Source organism: Hypoxylon trugodes, assembly GCF_022578975.1.
Source record: "Hypoxylon trugodes strain CBS 135444 unplaced genomic scaffold F4822scaffold_5, whole genome shotgun sequence".
NCBI classification, from domain to species: Eukaryota; Fungi; Ascomycota; class Sordariomycetes; order Xylariales; family Hypoxylaceae; genus Hypoxylon; species Hypoxylon trugodes.
This window is the reverse complement of record NW_026250020.1, coordinates 1,471,252-1,487,898: the sequence shown is the minus strand read 5'-3', so window position 1 is coordinate 1,487,898 and position 16,647 is coordinate 1,471,252. Positions and strand designations below refer to the sequence as shown.

Below are 16,647 nucleotides of genomic sequence, written 5' to 3'. Positions count from 1 at the left end.
ATTCTAGTTTCGCGAACAGGTATCTACGAATTTCCTCCACAAACGACCGATATTGATTACAAGACAGCATCCCGAACTCAAGAGCCAGAAAGAATCCCTCAAGAGTTTTCCCCTAAAATTTGTGGTTCGAAAGTAAGAGCACTTGTTGGCAGACTAACCGTTCAAGTCAAATGTTAGTTCAGACCAAGGCATTATTTTTCTGCCGCTTTTCATTTCTTCGCCCGACCCCCCCTTTCTGGCTTCTTAATATGGCGTTCTTGCTGTCGTAGGCCTTGCTCGGCTGGTCTATACCTATTTAGAGAAACTAACATCGATCCCCAGGACCAGGTTGATGTCCGGAATGTACAATGGAACCTGCCTATGGAACCTTTTCAGCCATCCACTCCCATATAGTTCGGGCTCTGGCGTCTTGACGGCCGACGACTCTTGGTTCAGCTGCACTCAAGCTCTGGACGGAATTCTGGTACGGTGTTCATTGGAAATGCGCCTAGAAAATCGCGGGCTATGTTTGGGCCGACCAACAAAATACACGGGCTTAGCATGCGCGAATTTTTGACACGTGGCGAAGTTGTTCACCGTCTCTAGGTGGCAAAACCGCGATGTTTCATTTATACTATTCATTGATAGCATTGGCTAATCCATCAACTTTTCAGCTTGGAATCAATAGTTTGCACAGCGTCCATATCAAAAACACAGGACAATGCTACCTCGGGGGTGGGGGCCGTTGGGCTGGCGTTTATGGAAAGCTTACTTATAAAATTGACGTCCAGCAGCATGTGAGTCTCCTGGGTTGCATACTGAATCGGCATGGAGCCTTGCAGTCCTAGCAGAAGACCCTAGATCAGGCGTTAGCGGACGAATCATTGAAAGTTGATATGGATCGTTCCTACGGTCCTGATCGTCGGAGTTACGACAAACCAGGGGAGATTGAAACTTCCATCGATGCCGACCCTCATAGCGACCATATTCCATCATTTAACCAAGATGATAATGTCTTAGATCCCAAGATAGATCTTTTCAGCGACAAACCAGCGATGAATAAACAGCCCAATCAGCCGATAATTAGTAAGCATCCTATATATTCAAAAGAGAACGACGACGCCCTACCTACAGTATGTATATGTAACTTCCCCATACAATCAATACTGACGTCGAATGTTGCAGTGGCTTCCTTACACCCTACGCTGGCACTGCCTGTCTAGCCTCTTAATTTTTACACTAATGCTAGAAATCATGGTGGTCATTTCACACATCATATCCTCTCGCGAATTAGGATTGGTTGATGACGACGGCTCCCGGGGAATTGTCGTCGCTTCCAAATTTGTTCCGACAGTACTCGCCGTCGTATATGTGTTCTTGCTATCAATCTTACTTAATGACGTTAAACGGACCGAGGCATTCGCACGGCTTGCCTGCCCTGCGGGTGCCCCAGCCAAGAGGTCTCTAACATGGACCGTTGACGCTTGGTGGGATGCTTTAGTCCAAGGTTTTCCCACCCGGCGGAGGGAAACGAGCTGGGCTCTGCTATGCGCGACCATCGCTTTCATACTCGGCTTCTTTATCGTATCTCCTTTCTCCTCGAGTTTATTCGTCACACAAGGCATGGTCTTCGTTTATGAAGAACCGTTTAAAAAATTGGATATATCCGCGAAGTTTCCACTCCAGGCTACTCCGCTCGCTACTACGTATTTTCGTACGGTCAGCAACATCCTCCAGAATGTGACAACATCGGCATGGGTTACAGATAAATATGGCATCCTACCCGTTTGGCCGGCTAGGATGGAAAACGTACCGCTGAGTCCATCTTTTTCTGATTCGATGTCGACGTGGTCAGCAACGACTACTGCATTCGACGTGGAACTAAATTGCGAACAAATGAATTACGAGAAAAGCCAGGTAGTACCGTACGTTAGGTACGATACGCAACTCTATACTATCTCGGTGTTATTAACTGCGTCTTCGGGTTGCGCTTTGAACATTACAGACAGCTATGATACCTTTCGGGGAGGGGGGGAAATCTGGGATTCGTCAGCGAATGTTAACATTAATCATAACACCACCTACGTTCCCATAGCGCCAAACAGGCCAGCACTATATAAGACTAACTGTTCGCAGGACGAATTCCTTATAATTACTACCCCTTGGTCTAATAATATGACACCAGGAAACTTCACCATAACTGGTCAGGTCTGCAACGCCCGTTATTATACAGGAGACACTGATGTTACTGTTGCTTTCGACCGAGGCGATTCCTCGGTTCATGTCCAAATCAATGAGTCGCAGTACAAGTCGAGCCGTTCGCAAATCCCTCTCTCAACAGCGAATATCAATTCTTTCCAGGATGCCTTCCTGAGTCAGAATTGGTCGACTCATCTCCAGAGGCCTATCGAGAATAGAGGCATGTACGGGCCAGCAATCCTCCTCTCCGCTTTATATAACTATTCTCCGGGTCAGTTAATTGGCGATCCTCTAATGTTGCAAAATGCAGCACGGTTAAAACAACGTTTCTTCGGCGAGCTACTCCGAGATAAGTTTGATGAATCTGCGCAGCAGATCCCCGTAGACCTTATCGGCCGTACGACCGAGAATAGGAGACGAGTTATCGTGGCGTCAGCCGTGGCTGTCCCCCTTGAAACTACATTAGCTATACAGCTAGTTTTATTAATCGTCGTCTTCTATAAGACTAGACTATACAACCGCCCACTCGGTCTATCCACAGATCCTTCCCCTGCGATGAGTATAGTCAAACTTATCGCTAGAGAACCTACCACACTGCAATCACTGAAGGATCTATTTGATAACACAAAAGAAGAGATTGATACTAGGCTATTGGGTCAAAGCTATCAATTAGCACATGGCCGAGTTCATCTGATTACCGAATCCACGTCTCAAAGGATTGGCAAAAAAAGAAAAATAGCTTGCAATCCTTCAAAACCCCAGTCTTTCGCATTCAGGCTCTGGATACTCATCTTGTTAACCGTCTTCCTTTCAACTACCCTGGTCACTATAACATATCTCTACTGGTATTCGGAGGTGTATGGGTTATATCAGACGGCCTTTGTGTATGCGTTTGATGTTTCACTTGGTGGCGTAAACCTCCATGATATCAATCCGGCGTCCGTTGTAACGACCTTTGTGGCTGTTTCCTTAGGGCTGTGGTGGGGATCACTCGATGCTATTATGCGCAGAATCCAACCATATTTAACTGTTTCTCAAGGCCCAGCGACTGGAGAGGAAGGCCTGCTTGTCTCGTATATTTCATCATATTTGTTGTGGGCCTCCTGGAGGGCGTGCAAGCGAAGACACTGGATATTATTGCTGGTGTGTACCGGCGCCTTCCTAGCAGAGATATGTGAGTAGTCGATTTACCTTATAGTTGTTCGTTCTGACTCAGATAAGTTACAATCGCAATGTCCTCCATGTGGCAGAGGGTACCTGGGAGCGTGCTGCTCACAGCTAATGTACTGCAGCAACTTCAATTACGCAATGATAGCTTGCCATTTGCGGGCGAGGGAAGTGCCCTTGTAGACCTATATAGTAACATGAGAACCTCTTGGATATATGGGGCAGCTATTCAAACTTCTCTCAATGGGACCGAACCTGCTTGGAGCTCAAATGGATGGGCCTTTGTTCCAGTTGACTTAGCGACGCTGCCTCAGACGACTATACAAAACGCGGGGAATCAAACCGCTTCAACACGAAAAGCAATGAATGCCACAGTAGACACCCACGGGATCAGAGCGCGGTTAGAATGTTCCCCTTTCGAACACTTAAACCTTGAGGATTCTACAAACTGGCTTACCAAATGGGACTTGACCAATGCGACGCAATGGGCTACTGATACCAACCCAGACATCTTGAAACAGGGCTACGAGCTCGGACTATCCACGATTGGGAATAATACGAATCTTTACCTAGATCAAGTTCCAAGCTACAAAGGAAACTACACCACGTTTTTCGCATCCGATAGAAGGATACTGTGCTGTCAAAATATGACCAATGGACAGATTGGGTCAGGTTCGGTGGGATATTGGTCCCCAATCGTGAGAAACACCACAACTAACGAATATCCGAACCTTGCGACACCTTGGCCGACTAACTTCACGGTGAAATGGATTCACGGGTTACCTGTGGAAGGCTATCACCACAACATAGCTCTGGACCCTAGAGTATCAGCTCCACTTCTATGGTCCGAGGAGCCACGAATGGCAGCACTGAATTGTATGCCCATTATCGAAAGAGCTTGGGCAAGTGTTACCGTGGGTGTAGAAAATAGTTATGTTATTGACTACAACCTCACCAGTGAACCACAACTAGACCCCTTCGCGTGGTCTATCGAGTTGGCGCCCGTCATATACATCGACACGGCCGGACTGGGCCATGCTATTAATACAATTGGATATGGCGTTTTGTTTGTCTCTGGCCTACTCGCCGCCGCGGATTTTGGCAGCGTCGGCAACGTTACTAGCGAATATATTATATACACTCGCGCCTCAGAGGATAACATCCAGCAAACCTATAGTATTCGGGAACCTGGCTTGAATGTCGACCTGATGACTTACTCTATGTTAGCCCTTGCTAACAACGACCACGAAGCACTACTAAACCTGGATACTCTACGGCACACTGCTCAACGAACATTCTCGGCCATGTTCCAGAACTTCGCAAGTAAGAATGTTTCATTCGAGAATGGTGGTTACGTCTTCCAATCTCTCAACGAGAATCCTCTAATCCACGTTAACGGAGTCACACTTGAGAATTCTACCGTCCCGAAGCCACCCGTCAATACGACAATAAACTTACACGTCTCCCGACCGGCCGAGCTCTTACAGATGTCGAAGCCAGCGGCTTGGATCTGCATGATAATCCTAGGATATCTCGTCATCGTGTCCATAGTCTTGACCATCGCATCCCGAAGGTACACAAAGATGCTTATCAGAAAACTCGACAGTATCGCCGATATCGCAGTTTTGGTAGCTGGAAGCGAGAAGCTCTTGAAACTAGCACGCAGTAAATCGCTTCAAGAACTCAAAAATGATCACGTTACTAGGGCAAAACTAGATTGGTTCACGGGGGCTGATGGAATGTTGAGATGGGGTATTGAGCTTGTGAATGAAGACGCCGAAATGGAAAAAGCAGGCATCTCATCTGAAACAAGCTCTCAAAGGACGTCGAATATCAGCGATATATCACCCAGCGTGGATGGTACAGAGAGCGGACCTGCACCACACGATACTGAAAATGTATCACGAACGGCTCCTTCCGACCCTCATAACCATGGACCGGCTCGCAACGAAGAGTCCCCCGATATTAACGTCGAAAGGGCGTCACTAAACTCTTCAATTATGTCTCCGGAGGATCACGTACCTTTCACGCGTGAAGAGGATAGAGATTCTTCTACTGATATAAGCGTAGACGAGTCCCTGTCCCCGACTTATTCCTCGGGCAATTCTACTGGAGAACTTGATTCAACGAGCCGAAATAGCATTTAATTAGGCCTTTTTCGTTTTTGTCTTTTTTATTTTTATTTTTTTATAACAATTTCCCCCTTTCTCACGTCCTGAACTTCATGATAAAGATACCCAGGTATTTATTCAGAACAATTCCCTTTGATTTCCAAATCTTCATCATGTAGAGGGTAGGATGAGATAGATTTAGAGGATATCTCGTTTCTTTCGGTCAAATGTTTGGATACTGCGCACAATGCTCCATTACTATAAGGTACTCATCTAGAGGTACCTAATACCATGCGCCGTTTCCAAAAAGAATTTGCCAATGCGTCATAATATAGTGTATGCTCACAGTACGGGGCTGTCATGACTAAATTTATAGTGCTGTAAGCGCTGTAACCATAGGGTATTACAGGGCTTTGGGCCTTTATAACCACAGCGCATCACAGGACTTCAGAGCGCTATACTTATAGGGGCACGCGCACTATAATAAATTTACAGTGGGACATGCGCTGTACCGCCCTGTAGCTACGGCTCCTTTAGTGCGTTACTCCCTGTATTTACAGGGACACAATACATTACCCAGGTATGCCACCACACTATATATCCGTACGTCGTTTTGGCGGAATGGCGACTTAAAGCATATTGGACCGCCGTCCCTAACATGTATGCCTACCTAGGTAATAAAGAGACAAAGATATCAAAATCATCATAAAAATGAATAGATTTGAAAATTCTATTATTTAGGAATGGTAATTCGTAAGTAGTGAACACCGAGCTCAGTCTACACATAGTTAGTGGTTTCAATATTGTATATGCGAGCTCTACTAAACGACTCAGGTAGGTAGATTGAACACCGCAATGTATATTTCTGACCTAATAAATCGCACAAAATTGCCGCAAACGCCTTTTCACATAATTTTTTTTTATCACCAGACCTCTATTTTGTATCCATAGAAACACCATTATCCGCCGGTGGTATCGTCTGCTTTAGGGGTGGAAGATGCCTTCGGGCCTCGTGTCTTCCCATCTGCTGCATTAGCGCATCCATGACTACTAATGCCGACATAGCTTCGACAATTGGCACCGCTCTCGGCACCACACAGGGGTCGTGTCTACCCTTGGCTTCTAAAACACCTTCAGAGTCTCCATCATAAGTAGCCGTCTTTTGTGCCTGGCTGATAGTGGCAGGGGGCTTGAAAGCAATACGGAAGTAGATAGGCGCGCCGTTCGAGATGCCGCCCTGGATGCCTCCCGAGTTGTTCGTCTTGGTCGTTAATTTCGGCCTAGGCGTTCCGTTACGTCCAGCGCCGGTCTCCGTGTCAGCGGCTGTGTCCGGCGCCCTGATGAAAGGATCGTTGTGGATAGAGCCGGGAACCTCGCAACCGCCGAAACCGGAGCCTATTTCAAAGCCCTTGGTCGCGGGTATGCTCAACATGGCATGTCCAAGCTTCGCTTCTAGTTTATCAAAGCACGGCTCCCCCAAGCCGCTCGGCACATTCCTGATCACACACGTCACAGTTCCACCAATGCTATCGTTGCGATCCCTGACTTCGCCTATGTAATCCGCCATCCTGCGCGAAGCCTCCTCGTCTGGACATCGTACGGGTAAGAACTTGTCGACGGTTTCGCGGTCGATCGTTTGGATCAATTCTATGAATGCGGGGTTTTGACTCGGGCTTGGAAACTCGGCGGTGGGTGGGAATAGGCTAACATGTCCCACGGACGAGACAAAGGCAGTGATCTCGACGCCATATGCAAGCTTAAGGTACTTCTCAGCGATAGCACCAGCTGCTACTCTGCCAATGGTCTCACGAGCCGAACTTCGTCCACCGCCACTGCTCGCCTTAACACCGTACTTCTCAAGGTAGGTCCAGTCCGCGTGACTCGGTCGGGGGTAGAGATCCATCGTCTTGTTTCCATAGTCCTTGGGTCTCTGGTCCTCGTTGAGAACTACGAGTCCAATTGGGGTGCCCAGCGTGACCCCGAACTCGGTACCAGACTGTATAACGACGCGGTCTTTCTCATTTCGAGGAGTAGTAATGTTGCTTTGGCCCGGTCGACGGCGTGTCATCTGAGGCTGGATATCGTCCTCGGTAAGTTCCATGCCCGGGGGGCAACCGTCGACGATACATCCCACCGATCGGCAGTGAGACTCGCCATAGCTATATGTAGTATGTTAGAGAGAGATTGCAAGGCTAATTGGGTGTTGCGACTAACGTGGTCACCCGAAAAGAGCTCCCGAATGTCGACATCTTAAGATTCTTAAGAGGCGAACGACGAATGGCGAATTGAAGACTAATTGAAGCAATCACCCAATCAATTCGTAGGGTTTGGTAGTCAATATTCTCAATTAACTTGGTAAGCCCAGAGCAACTGCGCCGTCGTTCTTTTAAGTCGATAGGATGCTTTGTCGAGGTGAGTCAAAGGAGGGACAAACAAATTTCGAGAAATAATTTTTGAGGGTCTTATGATGGATGGTGGGGTTTTCTGCAGCTCCGGTTCAGGCCCCGCGGGTGACGGCCTTTTGTGTCTCAATTAGGTAGGGTCAAGTTGTGGGGCTGTACGACCCCGACGGATCGAACCTTGGAAGATGCAAGTGCAGGGGTCTAATGTATGTATTGACAGGGATCATGTTTCGGGGTCTCTCATATGTACTCTTATGTCAGCTTCATAATCCTTATGAACTTTCTTCAACCTTAAAATCTCATCGCCACGATGAGATGAAACATGTTATGATGAAATAATATGAATTTATACGATATAAAATGAGTCAAGGAGTGATCCTCTTATATAAAAATCCCCCATGGCTTCATTACGCCGTCTTCTCACCACTCTCAGCCGACCAATTATAAGACTTAATACACCACACTTAATTCTACGCCGATCCTTCAGTGCAGAAGCCGTCTCACATCTATCAAACCGAGTCCAAGTCTACATCTCACGAGCCACAGACCCGTATCTCAACCTCTCCATCGAGCACTTCCTGCTCCAAAAATCGCCCCCAGACTCAGTAGTGCTCTTTTTATACGGAAACCGGCCCTGCGTCGTTATTGGGCGGAACCAAAACCCATGGGTCGAAGTAAATCTCGGTCTCCTAAACCGCAAAGGCGGAAACGGAGTCGTATTCGACAACAACGCAAATGCTGAAGACAATGACACCAACGTCCTCCTCGTCCGCCGGCGCTCAGGCGGAGGCACCGTGTTCCACGACAGCGGCAACATGAACTACAGCGTCATATGCCCACCCGCATCATTCGACCGAGATAAACACGCCCTCATGGTCGTCCGGGCGCTACAAAACCTCGGTGTATCCCACACACGCGTAAACTCACGCCACGATATCGTACTCGACGTCCCCCCATCATCCAACAACTCACACCCACAAAATGAATTACAGACTTTCAAAATCTCCGGCTCCGCATACAAACTAACCCGCCTGCGCTCCCTGCACCACGGAACCTGTCTCCTATCCTCCCCCAACCTACCCCTCGTAAGCCCCCTCCTGCGCTCCCCAGCCGCGCCCTACATACGCGCGCGCGGTGTCGAGAGTGTACGGAGTCCAGTGCGGAACGTCGGGATGTCTCTCATTTCCGATTTCGCGGATGCGGTAGTCTCCGAGTTCCATACTATGTACGGTAACACAGATGTGGACATCGTAGAAGCGTCTGAAGCGGAGGGGCTGTTAGGTGAAATCCCGGATATCGCGAAGGGGTATAGTGAGCTTAAGGTACGATTTTATTTTGGGAGGAGGGGGAGAAAAAATTGATGTGACACAAACTGACGTAATCAAATAGTCGCCGGAATGGATATACACGCAGACACCGCAATTTACATTTTCCACACACCCTACGGAGGACGATCCACGTCCTCGGCCGCCGTTGCCGAAAGATTTACCGCCGGATTTCCGCGCCACTTTCACGGTGCGACATGGACAGGTTACTGACGTATCTGGGACGGACCTGCTGGCGCCCTTGAAATCGACGTACCTCCACCATGTCACTAACTGGCGGCCGAAAGTTAGTAACGAGCCCGTTGGCAAATGGCTGAATGGTTTATTTGGAGTCGGCGGCGGGATTTAAATATCACTTTTGATCTTAGAACTTATATGGTAATTTTGGAAACTAAAATCGGGGTATAAAATATGTGTTAATACTTCTGTATCATATCATACACCAACTATAAACTTATAACCCAGCAACTGCATATAGACACGATACCCCCACATATAGGACATCATCTTCATCATGGATTACACAAACTTCAACGGTGACAACGCTATTCCACCGTGCCGGCACCCATGACTCCTTGACCAAACCACTGCGCAACAGTCTTGAATCGATCATCTCCTTTCTCCAATGCATCTTTAAACAAATCATGCCGATCCGCGCGCTCATCTTGGCTGCGCTTCATTGCCCTTACTGCCGCATTATTCACGGCGCACACCGGGCATTCCACTTCGCTGCCATCCTCACTCTGCTTTAAGCAACGCTGGTGGAAGCTATGCTTGCAGAGGAAATGTACAGCTGGTAACTCGAGTAAGCCACCGCAGCCAGGACACCTTTGCGCTTGGAAAACAGCCGGTTTAGCGCCAAGCTCCAGGATCTCGGCACGTTTCGCTTCCGTTTCTTTTCGGAAAGAATTGATCTGCCGTCTATTCGAAGCAATTTCTCGCCGTTCTCTGGTGATTGTATCGCGAAGGTAAGGCTTGATCATACCCATTGTGGCCACCGCATTCGAACCCAGTGTCTGTATAACTTGTAGCGGCGCCATCAAACCGTCATGGTCAATCTTATTAAGCACATTCGCTAGCTCATCCGGGCCAGCTTCCTCAAGGATTTTGGCGTCCGAGGTAAAGTAAGCAAGCGCCGCAGGATATAACTGTGGTTCTTCAGGTCCGTATTTTCGAAGAGCTTTGATAGCACCTCGCGTATCCTTAGCAGAGGTGTAAGAACGGAAGATATCAAACAGCAGACCGGACTGCTCCTTGACTAGGGTAGTCCCATCTCGGAAATCTGAAAGATGGGAAAGTAGAAGAACGTTTGAATTCTCGATAGGTACCTCACGGCCTTCGATGAGTTTCTTCGCTTTAAGTTCCCATTCCTCTCTTTGCATACCCTTCCGTTCGCTAGCTTTGTGTAGGTACATTTCGAATAGGGTCGTATATATGTCTACCCTGTCTGGTTCTTTGAAAGAGCTTTCTTTTAGGCAAGCTTCGAGAAAGACGATAAATTCGTCTGAGTGGTCGATGAATGATGAGAATGCTGTTCGGGGAGGTGGTGGGGTATATTTCTGTTCAGTGTTCGCATCGGGATCTACCACAGCACCAACATCGCTAACAGTGCCTTGCGATCCCTGACCAGTAGGCGTGGGAACTGAGGATGTGTTCATATATGGGAGTGGTAGTAAACTAGTTAGATTTTGCACGGCGATTGCAGCTCCAGCCGCCAAACCGCCACTGGAAATTGTCTGCGTTTCTTCTGTTGGTGCTGAGTGAACTTTAGGCTTATACTTGCCAGTGTAGTAATCAATGAATATTTTCGTTGTGTCGCTCGGGCAGTTTTCTAATAGTACTCTCGCATACTTCATCAAACATGGATATGCCTAAAAGAAATTAGCCTCGTCGTAACACTAGGATCCAAATGACATACTGTCTCAGAATCTAGATGCCATATGAAGTCGAGAGCTTCGGCGTAGTTCTTAGAGTCCTCAATCAGGATATCCACCACTAAGTCATTCTCGCCATGCTTTGTAGCAAGATAAGCTGCCTGTTCGAAGTAACCACCTTGCCTACACATAGTTATGGCAGTGTCTAAATCAAACTTAAGATCTCCTTCAGATTTGATGAATTTCTCCAGCTTGTCCACATCCTTTAACTTCGCATAGCAGTTAAGTAACAGGGTCGTATGGTCCGCGGTCGCTTTGTGTCGTTCATGTAACTCCTCGAGGTATTCGATTAAGTTATGTATCCTTTGCGTATCAAGGAACTACTTCTGTTAGATAAATCCTTCATTTATGAATTGCATACGCACCTTTCGGATCACTTGTGAAGGTTCTGTATTGTCAATAGCTTTGATATACTGAGACATGGCGCTATCGTAGTCTCCCTTCTGATAAAGATGGTCGCCATACTTCCGATAAATGACATTTTGCTGTTGTGAATCCATGCCGGATTTCTGTGCCAGGTTGATCGCCAGTGGGAACAGGTTTCGCTGGTACAATAACTCTAGTCTTTGCTGCAATGACTTCTCGTGATATCGATTAACTTTTCCATCTTGCGTCAGAATATATATGTCTCCCCATATTTGGATGATAGCTTTGACTTCCGAGATGAGAGACTCGGAATGAGCAACAATCTGAAGAGTTGGATCCACCATCGTAAACCTAGCTGCGTTGAAAAGGGATTCCGTATTAGTACCTCCGAAGCGTCTCCTAATGCTGTCGGATCCTGCACTTCCAGAAACCGGAGGTGGCGAGACCAGGGCAACATAGTCCTGGAAGGTCGAGACTAAACTCGTAGCTCCGTCATTAGCGAAGCAGAGTCCCCTTCCCTCCAACGTATAGTAGTAGACAGCATCTTCCCGGACCACGATGATATCTCCAGTCTTGCTGTTTACCGTCATACAACCTGCCGCACACCCAGCATCTTCTATCGTCCTCGGTGGCTGCCCTTGGCCTTTCCCCGATATAACCAATCTTAGAAGTTTGGAAGTTGTCGCAACAAATAGGATCGTAAGCTTCAGATCGGCTACAAATTCGACTCCGGTTATCGGTTCTTCAGACTCGTAAACGATTCGTTGTTTCGTGCCTCGGTCGTGTATGAGATCACCGCGTATAACCGTAACGGCTCCGTTTGCAAATCCTACAGCAAGTTGTGAGAGGTCGTCGAGCGCGGTGAAAGAGGATATCTGTAGTACTCAAATGGTCAGACGTAATGTCACAGCCCTTGCGCTGGGTTTGCTTACCGGGAATTGCTTCCGTCCATTGTTTATGTTTAACGTGCTCAAGCAAGTAGGCAATCCCGTCTTCTTCACCGGCTTATCCAGTGCCCAAACTTTCAACACCGGCTCGCTACTAAGGTCCTCCTGCTACACGTCAGCACTTTTCAACACTACCAGTGTATATAATAGCCCCTACCGAAACAGTAACTAGCAAACTCGTCCCCTCGACCTGGCGCATGTGCGTAATGCGGCCAGTCTCATGAGCCTGGAAGCTCCTAACGATCTTCCAGCTAGGTCCGATAATGCGCACATATCCATTATCGCTTCCGAGAAATAGACTATCGGATCCGGAGCAGACACTCGATATCTCGTTGTTTTCAAAGAACGATCGCGTCTCGTCGTCGCCGAGCTTGACCTGCTTGACGTCGAAGAAGTCGAATTGCTTCCACTATGAAACCATTAGCGAGTTTAGGGAATACAATAGGGAAAATAGGCAAACTAGCTTACCAAAAGCAAGGCCATGATGTATGCTTAGGTTCTTGCGACAATCAAATTGGTGGCATAGGGTCTGGTTTGTTCATCTTCGCATGGGCTGGTTCACTGTCGGTATAGTTGTTTATAGTTGGTGTGTTAGCAGCCTGACAGCGCTGGAAACGTCACGGCGAAGCTCTAAGTTGGGAGCGAGCTGCACCTGCTTTATCGATAAAATTAGGTCATATTGTACCTAGGTATTTCCACTTAAGTGCTACAGAATATTAGCCAATCAAAATGTTGTTTACATAACCTTGCTCGTAGGTGCATATCGTCTATTTGCAGATTCTTATACTAGATAGTATCTCCCAACCGGAATATCTTCATCTCCCTTTGAAGTGGTCCTAGGAAAGAACAGAATAGAAAGAACAAAACGAGGGATACCATTATGTCTTGCGTAAATATATAGAAGAACTCCGGAGATCAAATATTCGCTTCCATCAATTGCCCATACTAGACCTCCACCCTTTAAAGGCCTGGCCAAAGCTACTCTCAGACTTCCCAGTATCCTCAACGCTCATAGGACTATTCCCTATATCGACTAGAGGCACCATAGAAGGTCGACCATGTGCGCATTGAAAAGGTAAGGCACAGTTAGCTAACCGCTCTACCAAGTCAATACACGCCTCGGGCGAAAGAAGGTCGTTGAACATGATAGAACTACGACAGGCCCTGGAGTTGATCATCTCTAGAATACCCTGCGGACACCCATGGAGTCTTGATAGCCAATGTATTCCTGTAGAGTTGTCATCATCATCTTGGGCAACCTGCGATCCTGTAGGTTGAGAGGCACTGAACCCTTGCTCGTCGAATTTCCACGCCTCCTTTCTTAATAATTCAATGAGCAATCGAGGTTCCGAGCGGCATCGTTCTGCTATGCTAGGTGGCAGCTTAACGACCTTTAACTTGGCCGTTCGCTTGCTATCAAGCTCAGATTTTAGTATTGATATGACGCGAAACACAATTCCCCAATGTTGGAAATACTCGGCGGAACGTTCGAATTGACGACAATCTTGGACAGAGATGTCAAATATAATAGGACTCTCAAGTAACTCAGCTTGGGCACAGATTAGTTGCCGCCGCTGTCCCGTTGTTCCATCTTGAAGATCTTCTGCAATCATAAAATAATCCTTCATTAGGGCTTCGACTCGGCAACGTTCATCCGCAGCATGCTGGTCAATAGCGATGAGTAATGTCGGATTTATGTCCTCACTTTTATTCGGATATTGAAGCGATGTTGACAGAGGGACTTTAGCGAGTATGAACTTGTAATCAACCTGTGCTATGATACTGGCATATCGTAAGCTCTCCTTAGTTAACCGGCCCTCAACGCTCTGAGAAGCCTGGATGAAGTCGAGTGTTTTGGAACTCAAACCATGACAACAGCCATCCGATGCTTTAGATGCTAGTGCTAACACCTTCGCTTCATCAAAAGCCATCGGAATCGGTGGCTCTTGCGACTGGAACACAGGATTATTCCAAGAGGCTAAGAGATCTCCTAACCATTGGCTCCTCTCGTCTTTAGGAACTGGCCTTGTATTTGTTCGTAGCTTTTTTCTTATCGGTGGGCGATGTAAGTTATCAATTGCACCGTTTCCATCGGTTTTACTCCTGACGGATCGAATCACTAAGCCGTTCCTAGAATTGACGGCGAATGTCTCCCTACTGGCTGGATTGGTCCATAGTACTTCTTCGCCCTCTTGTATTTGCTGTTTATCTTCGTTAAGATTGTCTTCTTCGAATGTATTCTTCGAGCCGGCGTCACGCCCTTCCATGTCCACGTCAAGAAATGGAATGCGTAGTAGCGTACCATCCGGAGCAACCAATGGTGTATCCAACGCATCGCCATCGTTACTCGGGCGTCCTGTTCCTATCTGAGACCCGGATTTCGATTGGCCACTTTCCGAAGTAGCCTCTGGATTGGGAGACTTATCATGCAGATGTGCATATTGAGGCTGTCCTGACTTTACACGGGTCCACGAGTCAAATGGGGACTCCGGTCGGAGGCGATTATTAGAGGCAAGATTGAGGCGCGTACTAGCTAAGTCACCGATGGATAGACTGCCCCGAGGAGTATGACTGCAGCCTGTTTGAGAATCCGTTTTTGGTGTAGAGCTTCTGGATAACGATTTGCTGCGCTCGTCGCGGGAATCCGACCGTCTAGATGCAGTACTTCTGCGGGGTCTATAATATTTTGGGCGAAAATGATTTGCCTTCAGAAATTCGTAGATTACCGCAGTCAGAACTTCAATAATCGTTTTCAAGCTCTCGTTGCGCTCATCTAGGATTTCTTCCACATCACGTTCGGCGAAGCGAGAAGTATGTTGCCCCACTTCGATTTTGACATGGAACATAGGCCATCTGTCAACACCTTTTCTGCCCTTAAGCTCTTGGTTAGTAAACCCTTCCGTTTTGAATCGGCGGTCCTTGGCTCTCCTATTTTGTTCATGTTCATTGAGCTCGCCGCCCTCATCCTCCACGCCAAAACTCGAGTTGGCGAAAAGTCTATTAACTTCCTCATAGAGAACATTTGATCCGTGGTCGTTGGATACCGGTCGTACACCTATGCTGATAAACTGCATATTTCGAGATGCTACCGGAGCTAGAGAAATAGCACCTACAACTGAGACCGAACCCGCGGATGCCTTGAGGGGTACCCACAAGTCTCGAGAGCGATCGTCGCATAGCTGAGCCTGGAAAAATATCCTCGAAACGCGTGTGGTTAGGCCAATGATATCATGTAATTTGTCCCGTGAAGCTGGGGGTTCTTCGGGTGTGCGAAGCGTAATGCTACGCTGGTCTATGGAATCGCGTAGTGGTATGGAAACTTGACCTGGCCAAGCAAGTAATAACGCTACAAGAGCGCGTTTGAGGTGCTCCCAATCCTTAGCATTAAGACCTCTCTCAGCATCGATAGCCCTTTGTTTCACCCTCACAGGCATAGAACCAAAAAGGTCTCGAACGGTCGTCCGTGTTCCATGAGGAAAGCTCAATAACCTCTGCTCTGGTAGCGAAGGAGTATGCCGCGCTAGAACTTCGGCGTTGTGGATTTTGATTGAATTGTGAGAATGATAATTATGATGGTGCGAAGTAATAGACAACAAGGATAGAGCAGCTACAGATGCTAAAAAGGCACCGTATCGGCCGTGAGTATCTCCGCGAGCAGGATATTTAGAGGTATAATGTGGTCTTCCCAGGCCACCTGTAGGCCCGAACTCATCGGGCGGTATTCCTAAGCCATTATCCTCAACGGAGCAATTGCCTCGATTGTAGTCGATAGAAATGGTGATTTTAGTAGCTCCAGCATCTAAAGAATTCTTAATTAAGCCACAGACGACACCGTTGAGCGATGTTATGGTGGTAGATGATTTGATTTGGGCAATGACATGGTCCGGCAGCTGCTGGATGGACATTGGTGAGCATCGGAATATATCATTTTTGTTGTTCGGATAGGGGTGAGATGGTTGCCATATGCCCCCAATCTTGGTCTTAATTATAAAGCAAAGCGAAGTAATTTAGGCGATTCATACGAGAGCCAACGCTAGCCAGATGTATGAGTGTGGTTTTTACTTGATGAATGAAGTTTTGAAATGTTTAAAGTTGGAACTCATTCAAGCCACCTGCTCAACGTATGAATCCCATAAAAATTAGAAGGTTCGAGGTGCCTAGGGGTGTGGCTAATGACGTTATTTTGTAGGTATTTCCAGGTACCCGTTTAGCCTAGG

At 47.4% G+C, this 16,647-nt stretch overlaps 5 protein-coding genes across 5 annotated transcripts; 2 read left to right on the top strand and 3 right to left on the bottom strand.

Moving 5' to 3' along the window:
- Positions 1-716: 716 nt before the first annotated feature.
- F4822DRAFT_251261 (uncharacterized protein) lies at positions 717-6,141 on the top strand. Its single transcript, XM_051454437.1, has 3 exons — positions 717-1,112; positions 1,165-3,352; positions 3,400-6,141. Exons 1-3 carry the CDS (start codon positions 876-878, stop codon positions 5,490-5,492), a joined length of 4,518 nt encoding a protein of 1,505 aa, XP_051314374.1. The 5' UTR covers positions 717-875; the 3' UTR covers positions 5,493-6,141.
- Positions 6,142-6,156: 15 nt separating this feature from the next.
- Positions 6,157-7,927, bottom strand: F4822DRAFT_251199 (chorismate synthase). The gene is made up of 2 exons (XM_051454436.1): positions 7,671-7,927; positions 6,157-7,615 (listed from the first exon to the last, which is right to left on the bottom strand). The coding sequence occupies exons 1-2, from the start codon at positions 7,703-7,705 to the stop codon at positions 6,391-6,393; spliced, it is 1,260 nt and encodes a 419-aa protein (XP_051314373.1). The 5' UTR covers positions 7,706-7,927; the 3' UTR covers positions 6,157-6,390.
- A 207-nt stretch (positions 7,928-8,134) lies between these two features.
- On the top strand, positions 8,135-9,630 carry F4822DRAFT_251166 (uncharacterized protein). The gene is made up of 2 exons (XM_051454435.1): positions 8,135-9,180; positions 9,248-9,630. Exons 1-2 carry the CDS (start codon positions 8,257-8,259, stop codon positions 9,530-9,532), a joined length of 1,209 nt encoding a protein of 402 aa, XP_051314372.1. The 5' UTR covers positions 8,135-8,256; the 3' UTR covers positions 9,533-9,630.
- On the bottom strand, positions 9,474-13,082 carry F4822DRAFT_251163 (vacuolar protein sorting-associated protein 11). The gene is made up of 6 exons (XM_051454434.1): positions 12,899-13,082; positions 12,588-12,839; positions 12,416-12,535; positions 11,483-12,358; positions 11,102-11,437; positions 9,474-11,054 (listed from the first exon to the last, which is right to left on the bottom strand). Exons 1-6 carry the CDS (start codon positions 12,911-12,913, stop codon positions 9,729-9,731), a joined length of 2,925 nt encoding a protein of 974 aa, XP_051314371.1. The 5' UTR covers positions 12,914-13,082; the 3' UTR covers positions 9,474-9,728.
- A 1-nt stretch (position 13,083) lies between these two features.
- Positions 13,084-16,570, bottom strand: F4822DRAFT_251162 (uncharacterized protein). The gene has a single exon (XM_051454433.1). The coding sequence runs from the start codon at positions 16,333-16,335 to the stop codon at positions 13,363-13,365; it is 2,973 nt and encodes a 990-aa protein (XP_051314370.1). The 5' UTR covers positions 16,336-16,570; the 3' UTR covers positions 13,084-13,362.
- Positions 16,571-16,647: the final 77 nt, after the last annotated feature.

What these genes read in the sequence shown, in the direction of transcription:
- F4822DRAFT_251261 (XM_051454437.1), top strand. Translation starts at nt 876, where the DNA reads ATGGATCGTTCCTACGGTCCTGATCGTCGGAGTTACGACAAACCAGGG. An exon ending in ACGACGACGCCCTACCTACA is followed by an intron (nt 1,113 to 1,164) that starts GTATGTATATGT and finishes CGAATGTTGCAG; the next exon opens with TGGCTTCCTTACACCCTACG. An exon ending in CGCCTTCCTAGCAGAGATAT is followed by an intron (nt 3,353 to 3,399) that starts GTGAGTAGTCGA and finishes GACTCAGATAAG; the next exon opens with TTACAATCGCAATGTCCTCC.
- F4822DRAFT_251199 (XM_051454436.1), bottom strand. Translation starts at nt 7,705, where the DNA reads ATGTCGACATTCGGGAGCTCTTTTCGGGTGACCAC. An exon ending in AGCTCTTTTCGGGTGACCAC is followed by an intron (nt 7,616 to 7,670) that starts GTTAGTCGCAAC and finishes TACTACATATAG; the next exon opens with CTATGGCGAGTCTCACTGCC.
- F4822DRAFT_251166 (XM_051454435.1), top strand. Translation starts at nt 8,257, where the DNA reads ATGGCTTCATTACGCCGTCTTCTCACCACTCTCAGCCGACCAATTATA. An exon ending in AGGGGTATAGTGAGCTTAAG is followed by an intron (nt 9,181 to 9,247) that starts GTACGATTTTAT and finishes GTAATCAAATAG; the next exon opens with TCGCCGGAATGGATATACAC.
- F4822DRAFT_251163 (XM_051454434.1), bottom strand. An exon ending in ATGGACGGAAGCAATTCCCG is followed by an intron (nt 12,359 to 12,415) that starts GTAAGCAAACCC and finishes TGAGTACTACAG; the next exon opens with ATATCCTCTTTCACCGCGCT. An exon ending in CTTCACAAGTGATCCGAAAG is followed by an intron (nt 11,438 to 11,482) that starts GTGCGTATGCAA and finishes TAACAGAAGTAG; the next exon opens with TTCCTTGATACGCAAAGGAT.
- F4822DRAFT_251162 (XM_051454433.1), bottom strand. Translation starts at nt 16,335, where the DNA reads ATGTCCATCCAGCAGCTGCCGGACCATGTCATTGCCCAAATCAAATCA.